The sequence below is a fragment of the Herpailurus yagouaroundi genome, unplaced genomic scaffold (assembly GCF_014898765.1).
Source record: "Herpailurus yagouaroundi ecotype Mexico unplaced genomic scaffold, PumYag 164, whole genome shotgun sequence".
Taxonomy (NCBI): Eukaryota; Metazoa; Chordata; class Mammalia; order Carnivora; family Felidae; genus Herpailurus; species Herpailurus yagouaroundi.
In genome coordinates, this window is record NW_024412405.1 from 24,518 (window position 1) to 46,634 (window position 22,117).

The 22,117-nt window shown below is 42.8% G+C and overlaps 1 protein-coding gene and 1 long non-coding RNA gene across 5 annotated transcripts in view; one reads left to right on the forward strand and one right to left on the reverse strand.

The window, feature by feature from the left end:
* Positions 1–2,942: 2,942 nt before the first annotated feature.
* On the reverse strand, positions 2,943–8,543 carry LOC121037658 (uncharacterized). The gene is made up of 4 exons (XR_005793895.1): positions 8,174–8,543; positions 5,352–5,461; positions 3,529–4,043; positions 2,943–3,294 (listed from the first exon to the last, which is right to left on the reverse strand). It is a non-coding gene; the product is annotated as an uncharacterized LOC121037658 (long non-coding RNA).
* A 102-nt stretch (positions 8,544–8,645) lies between these two features.
* Positions 8,646–22,117, forward strand: part of CHAMP1 (chromosome alignment maintaining phosphoprotein 1) — a 45,683-nt gene continuing 32,211 nt past the window's right edge. For 2 of the 4 annotated variants that reach the window (XR_005793896.1, XR_005793897.1), the window contains exons 1-2: positions 8,646–8,772; positions 12,592–12,721. Coding sequence is in view for 2 of the 4 variants with exons in the window: in XM_040486978.1 (XP_040342912.1) it covers positions 17,321–19,792 (2,472 nt within the window). In the remaining 2 variants the exon portion in view is untranslated. Of the gene's footprint in view, positions 8,773–12,591; positions 12,722–17,266; positions 20,820–22,117 lie in introns of those variants that run through there. The other 2 variants (XM_040486978.1, XM_040486979.1) reach the window with 2 other exon arrangements.

Sequence of the window (22,117 nt, forward strand, 5' to 3'; positions counted from 1 at the left end):
TTCAGGGCTTAGGTCCAGGTTTTGGGTTCAGGGTTCAGATTCAGGTTGGAGTTAGAGATCTGGGTTTGCAGTTCAAGGTTTAGGGCTAGGGTTTCAGATTGGGGTTTGGGCTCGAGGTTCAGGGTTCAGGTTAGGGGGTAGGCTAAAGGTTAGAAGTTACAAATTTTCTTCAGGTTGTCATCATAGATACAAAATTTCTCCCCAAAGGGTATAAACCTAGAATCTATTTACTCTGTGTGTCATGAACAGGTTCAGAGTTAGGGTCCCAGTAACTCCCTACTGACAGCATTCTGATGCTAGAGTTGGCCAGCTGCACAGAGGCTGCCCCTTGTCTCAAACATACCCTTTGCAGAGGACACACCCTGTGTGATTCATGGAGGTGTGAAACTAAGACCAGGACTCATGGAATATGAAACAAGATACAAACAATTCATGGACTCCTTATTCTTTCACAATAACAAATATCGAGTTTGGCTCCCAACAGAATGTTATAATGTACCCCAGGAGGGACTATGGTACTATCAACACAAAATGAAGAAACCCTTTTTTTAAAATTTTTTAATGTTTATTTATTTTTGAGAGAGAAAGAGAGACAGAATGAGAGTGGGTTAGGAGCAGAGAGAGGGGAGACACAGAAGCAGAAGTAGGCTCCAGGCTCTGAGCTGTCAGCACAGAGCCCGACGCAGGGCTCGAACTCATGAGCTGTGAGATCATGACCTGAGCTGAAGTCTGACGCTCAACTGACTGAGCCACCCAGGCGCCCCAAGAAACCCTTTTAAAGAGAAAGGAAAAGAGTTTTATTTGAGCTTAAGTTAGGGCTGCTGCCAAGCATACACAATATTCTCAAAGAAGAGAATGCTCAGGAGAAGGAACATTTGGCACAGGGTTACATGGTTTTTCAATAGAGAGTTACAAATCTATGTGACGAAGGACATTCCAGAAAGTTACAGACTTTATCTTATCTTTTTGGTATGTGCAGGGCTATGTGACTTTAATCTTATGGGAACCAGGGATGTTTCTTTCTTTTTCTTATCTTCTGTTCAAAATGCTCCTTTGTGGTTTTTTGTCTGTTTGTTTTGTATGTTTGTTTAATGAAGCAGACATACAATGTGTGCTCAGGGAAGAAATAGAGTCCATGCTCTGAAGTTCGGCCAGGTCATTCTGACCTTGGTAAATGTTAAATTGTAGCTTCTCTGGGGACCTCAGGAACAAGGCTGACAAACATTAACAGCTGAAAGTTTCCCATATCATTACTCACTACTGGTACCAAACAGGGCTCCCTCCCCCTGGCTTAAGCTAAGAATCACAGGAGGACACTTATTTCATTGTCAAAAATAAAACTGTATTAATAACTAATTGGATGTTCCAGCGTACAATTTGTAGGGGAGTCATCAACATTTTCAATATGCAAATACATAAAACGCAGGCAATATTGTAACACACCGCTCATTGGAATACCAACTACAAGGAGATTGATAGAAGTAATAAAAATATATCTACTATTAAACTCAACAATCACACTTTATGAGGATACCTATCCATAAAATCTAACATCTCTCCATAAGGAATACATCCATTAAGATCATGAGTGACTACAGCCTGCTGTCCCCTGTAACCACCCCGTCACTTACCAGATGCCTGTAATACCCACTCCAGCCGCTAGAGACATACTTCCCAGCAACAAAAGGGGACTTGTCCACTCCCCAGGCATCAACTCTTACAGGAACCTACATCTTAACAATCCTGCTCCTTGGAAATTCCAGCCCTTAGAACAAAGTCACAGAAACCACGCCCATACTTCATAAAAAAAGGCCGGTATCTCATCAGCCAGACGCTGCAGGTCCACCACCACTCTCGTGAAGTAACTCCACAGTGGACTCCAGATCCACCCTCTTCCCAAGATTACAAGGTGCATCATTCTTCCAATACCCCATTCTTAGAACAATTCTTTTTATTGTCTTAATCAGTCCTGCGTGCAGGCTCAAAGTGAGCCCTGTGAAAGCCAGGTACCTTCTTAAGAGCACTCAGGCTGTCACATCTATTGAGATTTGCAGATCCTTTCAGACAGATGGGGTGCCCTCTCTCCGACTTCTCTACCAACTACAAAATACATCAACATCCAAAAGCCATTCTTCTGTGAAATTACTTATGGTGAAACACCACCAACCCCTCACACCTTCTGAACCTAGGTAAATTGGCCAGGGCTGTGACCCCTACCCCCTACTCTGCACAACCCCTTACCTATGTGTTCCAGACCGGTTTTCACTTTGTTCATTCTCAGCCATTGTTTCTGCAGAATAGTTCATACCAAGCCAGCACCTGGGACATACTCAATACTATAAGTTAATATTTATTTCATCAACCGCCACACATCCCCAAACCATTATCACCATGGCAACCAGAAACACCATCCACACCAGCAAAGGTTCCTCTTCTTTGAGTACTTGAGAACAGAACCTTGTGGAGGTAAGCTCTACATGGTGCAAAGAAAAAATACTGCTCCCAGATTCTCCTGCAAGCTCTCAAGAAAAGGGTTTTTAGTAATATTTCAACTCTAACTTACCTTATAATGGCACATCCCCATGTCTACAACCCAATGGGAGTGGTATTAATAAAATGACCTGTAGCCCTCAGGTGATTTTATTTTATTTTATTTTATTTTTTAAAGAGAGAGAGAAGGGAGCACCTGGGTGGCTCAGTCACTTAAGCATCTAGCTCTTGGTTTCAGCTCAGGTCATGATCTCACAGTTCATGAGTTTGAGCACCTGCACTGACAGTGCAGACCCTGTTTGAGATTCCCTGTCTCTCTCTGTCTCTCTGCCTCTCTGTCTCTCTCCCTCTCTCTCTCTCCCTCCCCTGCTGTCTCTCTCTCTCTCAAAAATAAATAAACTTAAAAAAAATAAAAGAGAGAATGAGTGCACACACAAGCGGGGGAGGGGCAGAGAGAGAGGAAGAGAGAGAATCCCAAACAGGCTCCACTCCCAGCATGGAGTCCAACATAGAACTCAACGTGAGGCTCTATCTCACGACCATGAGATCATGACCTCTGGGGCTTGATCTCACCATGATATGATGACCTGAGCAGAAATCAGGAGTCCAGATGCTTAAACAACTGAGCCACCTAGACGCCACATCCCTCAGGTGATTTTAAAAGTGCTTTCTGACTCATCAGTTGCAGTTTGGGAATTCACTGCAGTTTATATGGCAGTGATGCTCAAAGATGGAGGTGTGAATGTGAGTGTGTGCGTTTGAGTACATGTTTAATTCTAGTCACAGTAATTCAGTAGAATAGACCTTCTCATTATTTTTTTTTAATTTTTTTTCAACGTTTATTTATTTTTGGGACAGAGAGAGAGCATGAATGGGGGAGGGGCAGAGAGAGAGGGAGACAACAGAATCAGAAACAGGCTCCAGGCTCTGAGCCATCAGCCCGGAACCCGACGCGGGGCTCGAACTCACGGACCGCGAGATCGTGACCTGGCTGAAGTCGGACGCTTAACCGACTGCACCACCCAAGCGCCCCTAGACCTTCTCATTATTATAGAACTTTGATTTGAATGGCACCAAACAGTTCAAGATGGTTGAAAGCAGTAAATACTACGGCATTCATGCTTGGTGTTCACTCTTTGCTTTTCTTTTAAAATAAACTTAAAGCACATTAAAATGCATCATGATACCTCTTTTTCAACAAACCAAGATGCCCTGAAAAATGTGTCCAAGCTGATTTCCCCTCCTCTGCTGCCCTCTGGAAGCAAGGATAGATCCACTTCAAGCAAGAAAATATTTCCCAGAGCTTCAGCTGTGTTTTCACAGTTAGAGTTCAGCTAATTTCCAAGTTCCATGTTCCTTTCTTTCTCCATAGCATGTCAAACCTTCTGAATTATGTAAGATTCTTCAATGTAATGCTTTATTCCTGAGAAAACATCAATCATGTGGCCACCTGGGTGCATTGGACAAATCCTGTAACAATGAGGATGGCCCTGGGGTCCTCCATCATCCATGACGTACTTCAAGGAACCCCCACAGTCAGGAAGGCTTGCTTCCTGAGGAGTAAGGAAAAAGCAGTGAGTCAACATGTCAGTCTAGGTAAAAGTTGTAAATCCAAACATTACACTACAAAGTTTTGGCCCTATAGTCTTTGGTTTTGTGGTATCTTCTGCATTTTAAATTTTGAAAAGAAGTTGGTAGCCTCAGAAAAGACAGCTATCATCTGGTTTCTGTGGCAGAACAAACATCTATCTCCCTTAGGCCTTTTTATGAACTTCTGAAATGTCTGTTTGCTTCCAACTACTCATGGGACAATAAGAACGCTACCTTTAATGTTGGCAAGGGCAGGGGCACCTGGGTGGTTCAGTGAATTAAGCAGCTGACCTCAGCTTAGGTCATGATCAGTTCGTGAGTTCTAGCCCCATGCTAGGCTCTGTGCTGACAGTGCAGAGACTGCTTGGGATTCTCTCTTCCCCATCCCCATTCATGCTATCTCTCTCTCAAAATAAATAAATAAGTTTAAAATATATATATTGGTAAGGCCAGTGCTAACCATCACAGAGGTGGACAACAAACTGAAAACAAGGCAGGCAGTCCAAATAAATAGGCAAAGGCAAACAGGTCCACCCTTTCCACACACAAAGCTCTCTGAAAGGCCCAGGGGCTGGCCTAAAGACAGAGAGGGGTGATCTTATAGCTACTCCAGCCACTTGTTCACCTAAAATCCACTCTCAGTGACTAGAAAGCTGCCCAGATAGTCAAAAAAGAAAGGAGCAGAAAGGCCAGAGCATCACAGTTTGCTCTATCCAAGCTGCAGGTCAGATCTTCGCAAAGTAGGAGACATAGCTTTCAATGGACCTCTATAGAAGCCCCTTCTTGTATCAAAGACAAATGTGAGAACTGTGGCTATTTGAACTTTTTGCTTTGAAATTGGACAATGTTTATCCCTAATAACTCCCAAAGAACAAGTTATCATTCTTTCATTATAATACTAACATCAGTAACATATATTCTATGGGAAAGACAGAAAACCAGAGACACCTAAATCTAGGCAGCCCTGTTGTTGAAATGAATTGAAGGACTAGATGTGACTTAAGAGGGCAAAACACTCTAGCAGGCGAAGAGCAGCTCTTTACGATTATAAACTGAGAAACAGAATGCCACAGTTACCCCATGTAAATGTCTGTATTTATTTCTCTGTCATTTTTCTGATGTTCCTTGAGATGTACGTTAATGCTCTAGTTTGGGTTGGAAATTTAAGTCTGCCTTTTTCTGACAAAAATTCTGTACGATTTTAGACCTTCAATTCACAAACTGCACTGTGTTTGCAATTGTGATTCTGTGTCAGCTTTGAGTATATGCACAGGCACAGCTGTGTCCTCCTCCACCAAGGACACTGAGGTGATCACTTCTTGCTGCAACTTTAGTTCTCCTGCATCCACCTTCTCCCCACTTCAAGTTTAGACCCTAGAATCTAGCAGGAATTGAGAAAACACCCAAATAAGTTATGAAGTATGTGCTAAATAGGAGACTTAAAGTCTCCTAAGTAGGAGACTTAAAGTGGACTTTAAAAGTCTGTAAGGTCTAGTTTTAGTACAGGGTTTTATGAGGCTAATTTGTGCTTTCTTGGGTTACTTCAGGTTTAGGGCAATATACTGACAGACTCTAAAAGACTAAGGTTTCAATAATTGGGAGTTCATTTGAATTATCCATATACTCTATGATAGCTTTGCTTACATAATTTCAATTCAAAATAATGGCAGAGGGTATTTTGTTGCTATGTTACTTTGTCATTTATAGAGAAATTCTCACTAAAATGGACCGAATTACTGCCCCATCACAATCTACATTTGGCTTCCAAGAGTTGCCCTACACTAGAGGCTTGTTTGTTCAGAGTTCTGTTAAAACAACTCATTCTAACACTTGAGGAAAAAACCAAGTACCACAGCCAAATTCTGGCCTGCAGCCACCATGAACCTTGTTTCTGAAATTGGATTTCAAAACAGAAGGTAAAAGCTCCACAGAAGCTTCTTGGGGCACCCAGGTGGCTCAGTCAGTTGGGCGTCCAACTTTGGCTCAGGTCATGATCTTGAGGTTCATGAGTTCAAGCCCCACAGCATGCTTGCTGCTGTCAGCACAGAGCCTGCTTTGGAACCTCTGTCTCTGTCTCTGTCTCTCTCTCTCTCTGCCCCTCCTCCACACACAAACACACACACTCTCTCTCAAAAATAAATAAATGTTTTAAAAAAAAAAAACTTCTTAAATAACAGAAACTCAGAACTCCAGTGCTCCAGAGGCATCCACACACTTGGCAACCAGGTCCAGACCCTAGGGACTTCCATCTGCAGATAGCAGAGCTCAGAACAAGTCTGTGTCTGCAAACAGTTCACAAATTGACAAACCACCCCAGGAGGGAAGATCTTCAGCAACTGAAGAAATAATACACTGTTATCTTGCTATCAATCTCTGGTCACTACCCAGTTCTTTAACTGGAAATTGTGTGATGTGAGTACAAATTACACTACCTTCCAGGGGGAGGCCTTAGGGGTAACAACAGTAATAAGAGTTGAAAGTTATTTTGGTAACACTGATACAGCAGCAACACTTGTAATTATTACAATACTTTTAAAATACAGGCCTAAAATGAGAAAAACAGCACTACATATATGCCTATACTGAATTTTACACCATAACTTCCTATTAAAGGTAACAATCTCAAAAGTTAATATGTAAAACTAAGTGGTCAGAGAAAAGATTCTCTCATTTCTACATTTAAAATTTATGGCTTAAAGAGTATGGATTGTATTTCTATTAAGGCTGAAGACTTTTTCACTATTTATTGGACATCTATGTTTCTTCTCTTGTAAATAAGCTGTTTGTCTTTTTTCTGTATATTTAATGCAGTGTTCAACTTTCCTTTTTCACAAAGAAAGTTTTGTTGTGTTAGTAGATAAAAGTTCATGTCACAGTTTGGACTTGGGAGAGTGGGAGATGTTTTCCCAGGTAAAGAAAATTTTCAACTTTTAACATTTGGGGACCCTACTCCTGGGCTTCCGGAAACTACTTAACATTTACCAAGGTCTGTAGCACACACTATGTCTGCTTCATTAAATAAAATAACAAAAAGGAGCATTCTTAACACAAAAAGATAAGAAAAAGTAAGAAACTTCCCTGATTCCTTCAAGATTAAAGTCATACAGCGCTGAATATACTGGAAACTTAAAGTCTGCAACTCTTGGAAACGTTCTTTGCATAATAAAATGGGACTTTTAATGTAAAAAATGTATATAACTCTATACCGAAGATTGTGTATCGCAGGAAGTTGTCCTAATCTAGACCTGAATAAAACACTCTTTTGAAAAAATTTTTAATGTTTTTATTTATTTTCGAAGGAGAGAGACAGAGCATGAGTGGGGGGAGGAGCACAGAAAGAGAGCGAGACACAGAATTCAAAACAGGCTCCAGGCTCTAAGCTGTCAGCACAGAGCCCAATGCGGGGCTTGAACTCACGAACTGTGAGATTATGAAGTCGGGCGCTTAACCGACTGAGCCACCCAGGTGCCCCAAAATGCTCTTTTTTAAAGAGATTCTAAAATGTTTGTTTATTGTGCCTTACAAGATGAATGGTTCCTCCTCCCTCTCCCAGGAGTGTGTTTACAGTGTACCTTGGCAGGTACAGTCTTCAGGCCCAGGCAGTTGCCTCCCGCCCAGGCAACAATATATATGTGCGTGTGTACACGCACATATATATTGTGTATACACATACATATGTGTATACACATACACATATGTATGTGTATATATATATGTATATATTGTGTGTATATATATGTATGTATATATACGTATATATACACACAATATATACACACACATACATGTGTATTTATATATGTGTATATATATATTTGTGTGTGTGTGTATATATATATGTATATATATAGTTTTAACCCTTTTAATTGTGCAGTTTTCTTTCGAGGCTATTAAATCTAAACACAACTAATGGATCACTCTGCTACACAAGCAAAAACCTGCAAATGCCCTAAAATGCGCCTGTCACTATTTAAATATTAGAAGTCAGAATATTCTCAAAAATCAAAGAACGCAGGCCCCTCAGTTCCAAGTGAATGGGAGGTCAAAACAGCAGACTGGAGAAGCCTTGCACTAAGCATGAGTGGGTACCGACTGCACAACCCGGCGGGCTGCTGGTTCGACGGCGAGGTCCACTAGGCATTCGCGACAATGAATCTGCTGCGCAGCACCGTCTCGGCCGGCCACTCGAGGTCTGCGGGCGTGTTCACCTCAAGGAACCGGCAGAAGCGAGAAACAGAGCGGACAGGCGACCTTAGGCCGGGGATCGGACCGTCGACCTGCCGGAGTCAACAAGGACTACAGCCGCTGAGACCACGGCTCACTCGCTCAGGGTAACCAGCACTGTAGACCCAACCCCGGCCGGCGCCCGCGATCCTCCGGGGGCGGGACTGAGCGCGTAACTTCCGGAGGCAGGGCGGGCTGCTCCGCACGCCAACGTACTCCCAAAACGGCGCCCGGCGATCTGCGACCTGATTGGGCGGCGCTGGAGGGCGCGGGACGACAAACTAGCGTCCCATCAGCCCCCACTGACCCGTCCCGCGGCCGCGCGCACGCCCGCGCTCCCGCATCCCGCGCCTGCGCCGCGCAGCCGTTCGGGAGGCCGCCGCGCTGCAGGGCCTCGCGGAGCAGCCGGGTCCCGCGAGCGCGGCTTCCGAGGTCCTTCGAGTGTCTGGACGCCGCCGAGGCCCACCGGTGAGGAGAGGGGCGGGACTGTCGCCCGGGCCGGGGCCCACCCCGCCTCCGCCAAGGCCCGAGTCCGGGGAACCCCGTCCGGGGCGTGCACCGAGGAGCGGCCTGCGCCCCGTCCGCCGGCGGGGTGGGCCTCGGGGCGGGGGGCGAGCCCCGCGTTCTCTGCGGGAGGCGGGAAACGCTCTGCGCGATCCCGCGGGGAGGTCGGGAACCGGCTCGGGAAGGAAAGCGCTTCTTCCGCTACGGGCCAGGACGCAGTTTTCGCGGCACCTCGTCGGCGTGGGCTTTTGTCATTGTTGCTGCTTAAAAATGAGCTGGGCAACCCAGAGTGGGAGACACGTAATCACGTAGCTGGGAAGGGGTTAGTGCCCAGAATATGTGAAGAACTTCTACGACTCAACAACAGAAACAACCTGGCTTTAAAAAACGGGCAAGGGCTGGCCAGTGAGCACGTCACAGGATGCTCCGCAGGATGCTTCCAGACATCAGAGTTAGGAAAATAAAAACCAGAATGAGGTACCACTTCACACCCACTCGGACGGCTGTCATCAAAAGAAAAATAACAGGTGTTGGGGAGGGTGTGGAGAAGGGGGCACACTCGTGCATTGCTGGCAGCCACGTAAAGGGGTGCAGCCAGGAGGTATGGAAAAAGGGTTAATGGTTGCTCACATTTTAGCGTAGTTACTCTAACACCCAGCAGTTCCACTCCTAGGGCTAAACTCTAAAGAATTGAAAGCAGGGCCTCAAATATTTGTTCACCAGTGTTACTAGCAGCTTTATTCAAAATGAGCCAAAGGCGGAAATACTCCAGATGTCTATCAATAGATGAATGGAAAGCAAATTGTGTAATGTAATTCATCCATAAAAAGGAATAAAATTCTAATACATGCTGTAATATAGATGTGGAAAGTGAAATAAGCCAGACACAAAAGGACAAATGTATGATTCCACTCATAGGGACAGAAAACTGAGTAGAGATTACCAGGGGCTACGGAGGTGGAGGGGTGGGGGGAATGGGGAGTTACTGTTTAATGGGTACAGAGTTTCTCTTTGTCCTAATGAAAAGTCCTGGAAATGGACAATGGTGATGTTATACAACATTGCAATATACTTGATTCCACTGAATTGTGCTTTTGAAAATTGTTAAAATGGTAAATTTTGTTGTGTTTTGCCATAAGTGTTTAAAATGTGCGGGGAAAGGCAAAACCAGGAAGACAGTAAAGAGATCAATGGTTAATGAGGAGCACAGGGAATTGTTATGGCTGTGACATTCTGTCCATTCTGTAATGCTCGGTATGTGACACAGTGTGTGGAAAATTATAGGCTTGTACAACAGGTAGAATGACCCCTAACTACACTCTGCACTTCAGTAACAATAATATGTCACTATTCATTCCTCAGTTATAACAAATACTAACAGAAGTTGTGTGCATAGGAGGAAAGAAGGTATATGAAAGCTGAAACTTTGCATTCAATTTCTTCTTTAACCTAAAACTACAAGTAAAGTTTACTACTTTTCAATTGACATTTAGGGGTGAAGAGAAATGCTAGTGGATGTATAATAGAACCCGGTTGGTTTTAACCGTGCTGTACATAATTTTGTGCATTTATTTTTTAAACTATGCATCAGAATGTTTTTAAAGACAACCAGTGGTGTTAGAGTCTAATGAAGCTGTTGGATAGGAGATAAGTGTGATGTGGTGGACTGGCAAACCACTAATGACAGAACTTTTTTAGGGACTGCGTGTAGCCTGTAGAGGCAGAAAGTAGGATGAGGGAAACTTTTGTAGAGTTACCTTCATACTTAGGCTTAGGAGCTCTGAAATTTGGGTGGGAGGGCAGAGGGAATCTGTGTGTCTGGCCTGTACTCAGGAGTCCCCATGGGAAAGACCTCATGGTGTTACAGCAGAGATCCAGAATCAGGATCTTGTGTTACTTCCTCTGACCTAAGTGTTGTGATCTTGGGCGCTTTTCTCCGTCAGCATCACTTTTCTCATTTTAAAGTGAAGGGTTTGGACTCAAGTCCTCTGACGACCCTTTCAGTCCCATGCTGATCATTGACTTACGATTAGGGAGGGCTCTTACCTGGCAGGGCCAGTCATTCTAGTCCATGACTGAGTACTTTGTAACCCTGCTGGCTTCCACTTGCTGCTTCTAGGACACCTTACCTATTAATCCATACTTCTTCCACTTTTGAAGTTAATCAGTTTCTGTAATCCCAAAATACATGTTTTTATTTATTTATTTATTTATTTATATTTTAAATGTTTATTAAAAACATAGAAACAGAGTGTGAGCGGGGGAGGGGCAGAGAGAGAGAGAAAGACAGACCCAAAGAGGCTCCATGCTCTGAGCCGTCAGCACAGAGACCGACGCGGGGCTCGAACTCACAAACCGTGAGATCATGACCTGAGCCGAAGTTGGACGCTCAACCGACTGAGCCACCCAGGCGCCCCCCAAAATACATGTTTTTAAAGACTGCCTGCCATCCTGGTTGCTTTCGTTTGCGTGTTCCCCTGTGTTATGAACTCAAAGTGTCCTTCCTGCTCAGAGCTAGAGACAGCGATCTACTGGGACTTTCTGTCCAGTGTAGAATATGGAATGCAGTTCTCTGTAGATTCGTCTTCCTGATTTTGTGCACTGTACTGGCTTGTCAAGATCTTACTAAATTCCAGGGTATTAGTCAAGGTGTGTTAGAAAGAACCTGGATAGATGGCAGAACTTTAATCTGGTCCTTTGTCAGATGCTCATTATTTGCTTCATCTTGAGCAAGTTATTTAATGTTTAGGCTTGAATTTCCTCAGCTATAAATTGAATTTTAAAGTAGATGCTCCCTGAGGTATTTCTGCTCTAAATCCCAATGTTCAAAGGCTAGATGATAGCTTAGGTCTCTTCTACTTTTAAAATCTTGTGAACCTAAGGTCAGGTCTCCAGTCTTCATGACCAGATGTTTTAGAGGTAACAAACACATACTTTCTTAGCATACACCGTGTGCCAGGGATGTGCAAGGGCTACAGGGTGAATGGGTAGACCCTGCCCTCAGAGAGCCAGACTCCTGCCAGAGGGTGAATGCTACACTGGAGGTGTGCTGACAAAGAGGATGGGGGGTGGGAGTGGCCATTATTAAGAAGTAATTCTGGGGGCGCCTGGGTGGCGCAGTCGGTTAAGCGTCCGACTTCAGCCAGGTCACGATCTTGCGGTCCGTGAGTTCGAGCCCCGCGTCAGGCTCTGGGCTGATGGCTCAGAGCCTGGAGCCTGTTTCCGATTCTGTGTCTCCCTCTCTCTCTGCCCCTCCCCCGTTCATGCTCTGTCTCTCTGTCCCAAAAATAAATAAACGTTGAAAAAAAAAAAAAAAGTAATTCTGCGTGAGGGGTCTGATGGCTGGGTGGCAAGACAGGGAGTGTAAAGAAGGGGCGATGCCTGTGCAGAGGTCCAGACGCTTGGTTTGTGGGGGAGTTACAGATGGGTCAGTACTTAGACCTGTCGGCAGCCAGACAGATCCTGAAGAGCTTTACATGCCTGGTTTTGTCTGCTGAGTGCTGTCACATCAGCTGAAGTGGGATGGTGGGCTGGAGAGTGCTGTGGTTAAACACATGAGCGTTAATTCTGTAGTGGATTTTAAAGTGGAATTAGGCATGGGTGGCATCATGGTACGGTCACCTTTGGTATTATTTCAGTAAAGCAAGTGTTCAGCTTATTGGATCAGACCCCTGTCACTGTTGCAGGGAGCAGGACAGCGAGAGAAATAGGCAGAATTCTATTACAGGGCCACAGATGACCACAGAAATGTAGTTTTGATTATACTTCCTTTATTTTTTTCAGGTCCAACTTCTCATCTCTGTATCTCTGTTCTTCATGTACTACAGGCTTTTTTCTGTAGTTAAGTCAGAAAGCCATGTAGACTTGCCTGCCCTTTGAAGACAGACTTTTAAGACTTCTAGGAAGATAGCTGGTAAGTCTACCAGGGGATAGCATGTTGGTCTCTATTTCTTCCCTGCTGTAAAAGCACTTGTCCTGGATTCATAGTGTCATTCTACCAGCTTTACTTAGCATATGTTTTTGTTTGCTTTTTAATGTTTAGGAGAATATTTTAAGATATGAACATTTTTGAAAAGTGTTTGGATTTCGTAAGGAAAAACCACTTATAAGAGCATATACACTCATGTAATGATGTGGGAATGTGTGCTAGATATGCATTTATATGACAGAGTTTGGGGTTTGAGAAGTGAATTTTTTTACCATTCTTTTTAATTTTTTTAAGAGGTTTCTAGAGTATGATAATGAGGTGTGGGAGTAGGCAGGTTTGGGTAGTAGGCACTTTGAGATTGACCAGAAGAGTTGGTGACAGGAAGAGGAAATAGGGGCAGGTGGGAGAGCTGGGGACTTTTAAAGTGTGAGGAGCTTGAAAGAGAATGGGATGGGTGAGATACTGATTGGGTGGCTCTAGATGAAGGGTGGGAGAGCTGATGATTTAGGCAACAATTAAAGACCAAAGGAGACCGTCCAGTCAGAGAAGCTGAGGTGGTTGGAGGCCGCCCGAGGCAGAAGCCAGTGGACTTAGGCCAAATGGTATTCCTCAAAGACGGACTCATTTACAGGAGCAGCTGTAAAATGTAGTGAGCGTACAATTTCCGGAGAGGCAAGAAACAGAGGTACAACTGATGGAAAATAGAAGTAAGGAGAAAGAGTGGTAGAGCTTTGCCCGTAGAAAAGATCCACAGGACTTAGGTAGTAGTCGAGACCAGGGGCGTGGCTGAAGAGGGGACCAGCTCTCTACTGTTGCACTGTGTCAGAGATGTCTATTTATGCATTGTGCTTTTGTGTTATCCTCTTTTTCATTTGGTAAAACCTTCCTGGCAATAGAATATTGTGCTCAGTCATTTCTGTGGTAGTAGAAGGAAATGCTCTATACCCTTACAGTTCATAATCTGATCCCCGTATTGTACACTTATTGGGTTTGTTGATAACTTCTGTTTTATGAGTTAGTATTGGTAAAAGTTGGTGAGTTAGCATATAGGAAATAAAATCATTTCATTGATGGGACTGTATTAGGGAAAGAAAGGAGAGGGGTCGCTAAGTAAGATACTTTTGCTGTATGCCAGTTTCTTGAGAAGATGGGAAAAGTCTCCATAGTTTTGTTTAATAAGCTTCTGAAGTCATGGAAGTAAAAAGCCTCTTCCTGTCACGAGTGGGACCTGAGTATATTTGGGATGAGATACTGTGTGTTGGTCAGTCATAAAGTTACCAAGATCATTTGGGAATATTTATTTACCAGAAATGAAGTATTTGTTAGAGGGTACTCTTGTAGTTTCTAATATAACAAATCATAGCTGACAATGAGTGCTAACTCTGAACATGCTACGAAATATCACATTCATTTTAGGGGAACTGAAGCATAGAAAGGTTTAGCAACTTAACAGAAGCCGTATCGTGGAGCTAGGACTCCCTCAAACCCAGCAGGCCTGAGCTCTTAACCTCTGTGTCATAATACATACGACATAGGGAATATTATACTACAATGATGTGATATCCCCCATTATTTAATATGAGCATCCCTTGACTGTTCATTAGGGCCGCTTATTGCCAGGTAGGATTATTAAGATAAATCTTCCCTATTCTTTTAACATTGTTCTAGTTTTATGAAACATTGGGTCTGAGGTTAGCCTGCATGTTCTTTCTACATGTTTTACTTGCTAACCACGAGATCATGACCTGAGCTGCTGACTGAGCCACCCAGGTGCCCCAGAAATGTTAAGTCTTTTATTTTATTAAAAAAATTTTTTTTTCTTACATTTATTTACTTTTGAGAGAGAGAGACAGAACATAGGTTGGGGAGGGGCAGAGAAAGTGAGACACAAAATCTGAAGCAGCTTCCAGGCTCTGAGCTGTCAGCACAAAGCCCAGTGCGGGGCTTGAACTCAACAAACTGAGATCATACCTGAGCCAAAGTCGGATGCTTAACCAGCTGAGCCACCCAGGCGTCCCTGTTAAGTCTTTTAAATGAATGTTTTTGAAATTATTAAAGGGGGATCCTGTGGACATAAGAAGTGTGTACTGTTTTCTGAGGAGCAGTAACATGGAAGGAATACATTTTGACCCTTCATCACTGTTAGCACAGAGCACATTGTGGGTCCTGGGGAGTGGCTGGTACTTTTGGTAAAGGATGGAACATAATGTAATGGGAAAAGACTTTGTGATCCATTTGGATAAACTGTATGTGTTACAGAATCTGTTTTAGCAGTTGTTGGGTTCCCATGCTGAGAAGAACACACCAGATGGAGCCGGTGGAGAATAGGATAGAGTCCAGTTGGAAGAACGTGGGATTCTTGATCTTGGGGTCATGAGTTTGAACCCCGCGTTGGGAGTAGAGATTACCTTACAAAATTAAAAAGAAAAAGGAAAAAAAGGAAAAGAGTTCAGAATGGATTCATAAACACAAAATTTAGTAAATGCTAAATGGAACATTACACATCAGTGAGGAAAAGGGTTGCAGAGACAACTGCACTGTCCGTTTGGGGTGAAAAAATAAGCTGAAAAAATAGACTATCCCACTCCTTATGCACGATGGAGTAAAAATACAAATGTTAAAAAAAAATAGAATGAAACCATCAAAATCACAAGAAAAATATGTAGACTGCTTTAAAAGTAATGGAGTGGGAAAGCATGATTTAAAACAGTCGTAAGGAAAACCTTTAAGTTTTTCATTTGTATGTGAACCAGTTGTGTGTGAAAACACGCATGCACACATACACACACACATACCGTAAGTCAAGAGATGATAAACTAGGAACATATCTTCAGTAGAAGGACTGATTTATTTTATGCAAAGACTACAGATAATTAAAAGGACAAGGCATACCCTACAAAAGAAATACACATGTGTAATAAAAAGGGAAAATGTTCACTCTTTCTCATTAAAGAACAGCTCGTTAAAACGATGATGAGACTCCAGTTTTCACCCTAGAAGTAGCAAAGATTAGAAGTTAATAATAGTGTTCTTGAGGGATTGGGGAATTGCCCCTGAACTGTTGGTTGGTGTGCAATACTACTGTAACTTTCTGAGAGGTGGGTGAAATGTATCAGTTTTAAATGCAAAGAGCCTTTGAACTGGGTAATTCACTTGTAGGAATTTTCCCTTCAGCAGCACCCTCATATTCAAGATATGTACAAGGAAATATAGTGCTTCCTCTATGTAAAAATGTCCTAGAAAATGATCGTCATAATTCAGCAGAACTCCTGAAACCTATGCCTTCCCTCTCCATAGAAACATGAAAACTTGGCCTAGTTCTGTTTCCAGAATCACCAAAACCTGCTTCTCTCTTCGCTTTACCTGAAGCCTCAGGAGCCTGGTCTTGGTTCTCGAGCCACCTGCTCTTACTTAAATGAAAGCAGGTTGTAGAATATTGTGTTTAGAATCCTATTTGTGTAGCATGTCTTTGTGAGAGATTGTGTAGTCTTAGAGCAAGTGATACTGTGTAAATATCTTGTTCTGCACCAATGAGTATATTTCTAACTCTGAGCTTCTGTTACTTTTCACCATCCTAGAAAACGTGCTTATTTAAACTTTTAAAAAGTCATAATTACTGGCAAGCCAGTTCCTGCTTCAAGGATGTCCTCTATCTGAATTGCCCTTTTGCTAAGCAAACTCCTTTACATCGTTCAGGATCTACGCTGGAGCTTCTTTCCTTGACAGCCTTTTCTGTGTTGCCCTTCACACTTACCTGTGCAACTAATGTTAGCACCATAGTACAAGACACATCTTTAAACCCAAGTGCCTAGAAAAGCAGGGGACAGAAAATAATTAATCTTAAATGAAAGAATAAAATATTAGGATGGATAAAATATTATAAAATGTGTTGATATTTTTAAAAAGCCATCTTTTCATAATTTTAGATTAATGAGTGCTTTCTGAAATGGATCTAGTTTTCTTGCTCAGCCTTAAATTGCCTACCTTTAATTTTGATGTTTGCTCAACTTTATGTGCTGGCAGCTTGTTGATGCAGAGTTTTAGAGTCAAGGTGTAAGGCACACGCTGGGTGGGTCAGGCTTGGGTCACTGGTAGTCTAGAACATGGGTAAGGTACCATTCCGAACCTGTTTCTTCATCTATAAATGAAAATACTAATACTGAGTCATAGTGTTAGGTGGATTAAATGAGATGATATATGTAAAAGCAGTTTTGAGGCTCCGCTAAAAACTAATTCCATCTCGGGGTTCCTGGGTGACTCAGTCATTTAAGCATCTGACTCTTGATATCAGCTCAGGTATTGATCTCAGGGTCATGAGTTCAAGCCCTGTGTTAGGACTCCACTACTTTAAAAAAAAAAAAATTAGTTCCATCTACCTTTTCTCTTCAAAATCTTTGTTGAGATATTATCTGATAAATGCACATACCATTCTAGACTTAAAATTAAGCAATTATAGAATGAAAAGTTCTAGGACAGCATTTTATTTAAAATTATATTCCCTGAAAATAATTAATTTCTACTTTATTGCAGCACTATTGAAAGTTTTCAAAGAATATAATCGTGTGTGTTGTAACAGAAAGAGAAATGGAAGTATTCCAGGAACTCCGCAAGCCCTCAGCACGTTTGGAGTGTGACCACTGCAGTTTCCGAGGCACAGATTATGAAAATGTGCAAATCCACATGGGCACCATCCATCCAGAATTTTGTGATGAAATGGATGCTGGTGGGTTAGGTAAAATGATATTTTACCAGAAAAGTGCAAAGCTATTCCACTGCCATAAATGCTTCTTCACCAGCAAGATGTACTCTAATGTGTACTATCATATCACATCCAAACACGCAGGCCCAGAGAAGTGGAATGAGAAACCAAAAACTCAGCTAAGCAAAGAAGCAGATCCTGGGAAGAGCCCTCCTCTTCCTGAACACCAGAAAATACCCTCTAATTCAGCAGAACTCCCAAAACCCATACCTTCCCTTTCCATAGAAACACAGAAACTTGGCCCAGTTTTGTCTCCAGAATCCCCAAAACCTGCTCCTCTCACTTCCCTGGAGCCTCAGAAGCCTGGCCCTGTTGTTTCTCCTGAGCCACAGATACCTTCTCTTCCTTCTCCTGAGCCTGCAAAATCTGCCTCTCTTTCTTCTCCTGAACTTCCGAAGTCAGTCCCTGTTATTTCTGAATCTCAGAAACCAATCCCTATTCCTTCTCCAGAACCACAGAAACTTACTCCTTTATCTCCTGAGCCAGTAAAGGCCACTCTTCCTAATCCCAAACCCCAGAAACACTCCCATTTCCCAGAAACATTGGGGCCACCTTCAGCCTCTTCTCCAGAGTCACCAGTTTTAGCTGCTTCCCCTGAACCTTGGGGTCCTTCCCCAACTGCATCTCCAGAGTCTCGGAAGCCAGCCCGGACTGTCTCCCCTGAGCCAAGGAAGCCATCCCCATCGGAATCTCCTGAGCCTTGGAAGCCATTCCCTGCTGCCTCCCCAGAGCCCAGGAGACCAGCCCCAGCTGTGTCACCAGGTTCTTGGAAGCCAGGGCCACCTGGGTCCCCAAGGTCTTGGAAATCCAGTCCTTCAGCATCATCAGGACCTTGGAAGCCAGCTAAACCTGCTCCAGCTGTGTCTCCTGGTCCTTGGAAGCCAATTCCTTCTGTTTCACCTGGACCATGGAAACCAGCTCCCTCTGTGTCCCCCGCATCTTGGAAGTCTTCATCAGTCTCACCTGGTTCCTGGAAGTCTCCCCCCGCATCTCCTGAGTCGTGGAAGTCTGGCCCACCAGAACTCCGAAAGACAACTCCCACCTTGTCACCTGAACATTGGAAGACCATTCCCTCAGTGTCCCCTGAGCTTCGTAAAGCAGGACCTCCCTTATCTCCTGAGCTTCGTAAACCAGGCCCACCATTGTCCCCAGAGATCCGCAGTCCAGCGGGATCTCCAGAGCTCAGAAAACCTTCAGGGTCTCCAGAGCTTTGGAAGCTATCTCCGGATCAGCGGAAAACTTCTCCTGCTTCACTTGATTTTCCTGAGTCCCAGAAAAGTTCCCGTGGTGGTTCCCCTGATCTCTGGAAGTCTTCCTTTTTTATTGAGCCTCAGAAACCTATCTTCCCTGAGACCCGGAAACCTGGACCATCTGAGTCCCCCAAAGCCACCTCTGATGTCTGGAAGCCTGTTCTCTCTCTTGATGCTGAACCTAGAAAACCTGCCCTGTTTTCTGAGCCCACCAAAACAGCCCCTCCTGCTTCTCCTGAACCAAGAAAACGTGCTCTTTTTCCAGAGCCCCGGAAACATGCCCTTTTCTCGGAACTTCCCAAGTCTGCTATCTTCTCAGAATCCCAGAAGGCAGTTGAGCTTGGTGATGACCTACAGACAGATGCCATAGATGATCAAAAGTGTGATATTTTGGTTCAGGAAGACCTACTAGCTACACCTAAGAAACTCTTAGAAGACACTTTATTTCCTTCCTCAAAGAAGCTCAAGAAAGACAACCAAGAGAACTCAGATGCCGAGCTTAGTAGCAGTGAGTATATAAAAGCAGATTTAGATGTGATAGACAGCAAGGGCCAAGAATCAAGCAGCGATCAAGAGCAGGTTGATGTGGAATCTATTGATTTTAGTAAAGAGAACAAAATGGACATGACCAGTCCAGAGCAGTCCAAAAACGTATTACAATTTACTGAAGAAAAAGAGGCTTTTATCTCTGAAGAAGAGATTGCAAAATATATGAAGCGTGGAAAAGGAAAGTATTATTGCAAAATTTGTTGCTGTCGAGCTATGAAAAAAGGTGCTGTTTTGCATCATTTGGTTAATAAGCATAATGTTCACAGCCCTTACAAATGTACAATCTGTGGAAAGGCTTTCCTTTTGGAATCTCTCCTTAAAAATCATGTAGCAGCCCATGGGCAAAGTTTACTTAAATGTCCACGTTGTAATTTTGAATCAAATTTCCCAAGAGGCTTTAAGAAACATTTAACTCATTGTCAAAGCCGGCATAATGAAGAGGCAAATAAAAAGCTAATGGAAGCTCTTGAACAGCCACTGGAGGAGCAGCAAATCTGATTTTTACACTTGGCGTGGATATACGATCTACAGAGTTGTTTGTTGAAACTGTAAAGCCTAGTTAAGTAGCATAGTTGGAATGGTAGATGTTGATGTGTATGATGTACCGTGTTTGTCTCAGTAGTGTTACAAAGGGTAAGCATTTGGTCCTTTTTTTCATGGCCTCTGTTTATGTGGCTGTCTTGTTAAGTTAATAAATTCGTAACTATATTCCAGGTGGATTAAGATTTCTCTAATTTCTTTAAATGTATTTGAATAATATGAAGATGTAGGCGGTCCACTTAATCCAGAGCAAGTTGTACTCGATTTAAAACATCTAATAAAGTGTATCTTTTTTTGTGAAACTGACTTCAGACAATGGAAATTATTAGTTGGAATGTTTAACAATTAGGCATGAAATTTTTTCTCTCCTTATTTTCAGATCATAAAAGTTATTTTGAAGTTCCTATTTGATCATATAAAGTTAGAATTTTGAGCAGTTCTAGATGTTTATTAGCTTTTACGTCATGGAAAATTGGAGTCTCAGGGTTGCTGATTTTCTGCTAAAAGAAGAGGGGTCAAGTAAGTTTGAAAATATTTGCAGCCTTCTCCTCTAGGAGACTGGGAAAGATGAGTGTGACTTAGACTTAGGTCTTGTCCTTAGATGTTCCCTTTGGGTTCTTCCACACTGCGCTGACCAGGGGCAGACGCCACCCCCCGCTCCATTCTGGCTCTTTTCTTACCTGTGAGTTCACACCAATAGATGATCCTTAACTGCCAAATGTGTCAGAACTACACTTCTGCCCCTGGGCCTCATGCGCCACCTATTGGGATTTCAGACCTGGTAATGAGTAGGAACTGAAGTCTTCCAGATTCACAGTAGAAAATTTTATAAGTAGACGTTTCTGTTTGAGAGTACGTCAATTGTCTGTTTTCCACGGTTGTTACTGTAAATACCTTGTACCTGTTCGTGGGTTATTTTGTTCCAAAATATTTTGTCAAATGTGTATCGACCAAATTAAAAGCAAAGGCTTTCATGTCAGCAGTATCTTCATGTGTGTCTTCTTTTGTGTAATTTTCATTGTATAATACCCAGATTCCATTATTCTTTCCCATACCCCCTTTTTTCAGCATGCTGATTTTCATGTCTGAATAAGCATTTTCTAAGCTGTGTTTTCTCAGCTCTGTGGTCAGGTAAGTGAGGGAGAAGCTACCCTAGGTGAGGCTCCTTGTGGAATATCCACATCCTGGCTGACTCGTGAAACATTTAGTGCCATGAGGATTGGGAGACTACTTTTAATTAAGCTGTTTCTAGACATTTTTGAACAGGGAACACTTTTTCTCATAGCATCATAATTAGCGTGCCAATCGAGAAGGTAGTGTTTACAGAATACTGGGAAGGTCTTACAGGCTCCAGGTATCTCCCCTCTTTGAGCACAGTCTGGCAGGGAAAGCACTGTGAGTAGTTGATGGTGTTTTCAGTTCACACTGGGCACCTTGAGAGCAAGCTTCTACTGGGTTTTCCTTCTAGGCCAACAGTAGGACAGATGGGATATCTTGGATATACAGTGGTCTTTTTCTCATCTATACTGACTTGATTAAAATTACAACTGGAAAAGAGGATGTGCAGCACCCAGAAACCCTTTTGAAGCCTGCAGTCTCAGACCAATTGTGTAATGTATAACACATTTTCCTTAGGACCTTGCATACTTCTCACAGAACGCTTCCTAGACTTTTGCTCAAGGTGGAGCCAACTAGATCCCATGACTTGCCATCTTAGGTGAGTTTTTTCGTAACACAGGATGTTATGCTAAAGTAGGGGGTGACAAATAGTTTTGGCCTCTAAGCCACTATGTTCTTGGCTCATCTCATTTGTGGCTTTCCACTTTTTTTTCCTTTTACCTCTTCCGGTCAAAGTAACCTAATACCCTTTTTTTTCAACCTTGATAATTCTGGTTTCTATATGATAGCATCCCAACTCTAATCAATGCAGCCCTACATGTTCATTTTATTTTCCTATGTAATTACAACTATTTTAAATGAACTCGATCCAGTTATTTTATATAATACGAAAAATTGTACCATCTTTTGCTCAACATTCATGGACCTGACACCATTACATTTTAGGGTGGCCTATTTAGTTTTCATTAATTTGACCCTAAATACATGAACTGTGATGTGTCTTTAGCAGATACTCCTTTTGTTTTAAATATTGGTGTGGATTATAGCTTTTGTCTTAGATGAAGGCCTAGAAGGGTGCTTACCATGTTGGATCTTCAGTTGGATCGTAAAGTGAAGAGGGGCATCTTTTAAGCTGAGTTACATCCCTAGATCTTAAAAACCCTG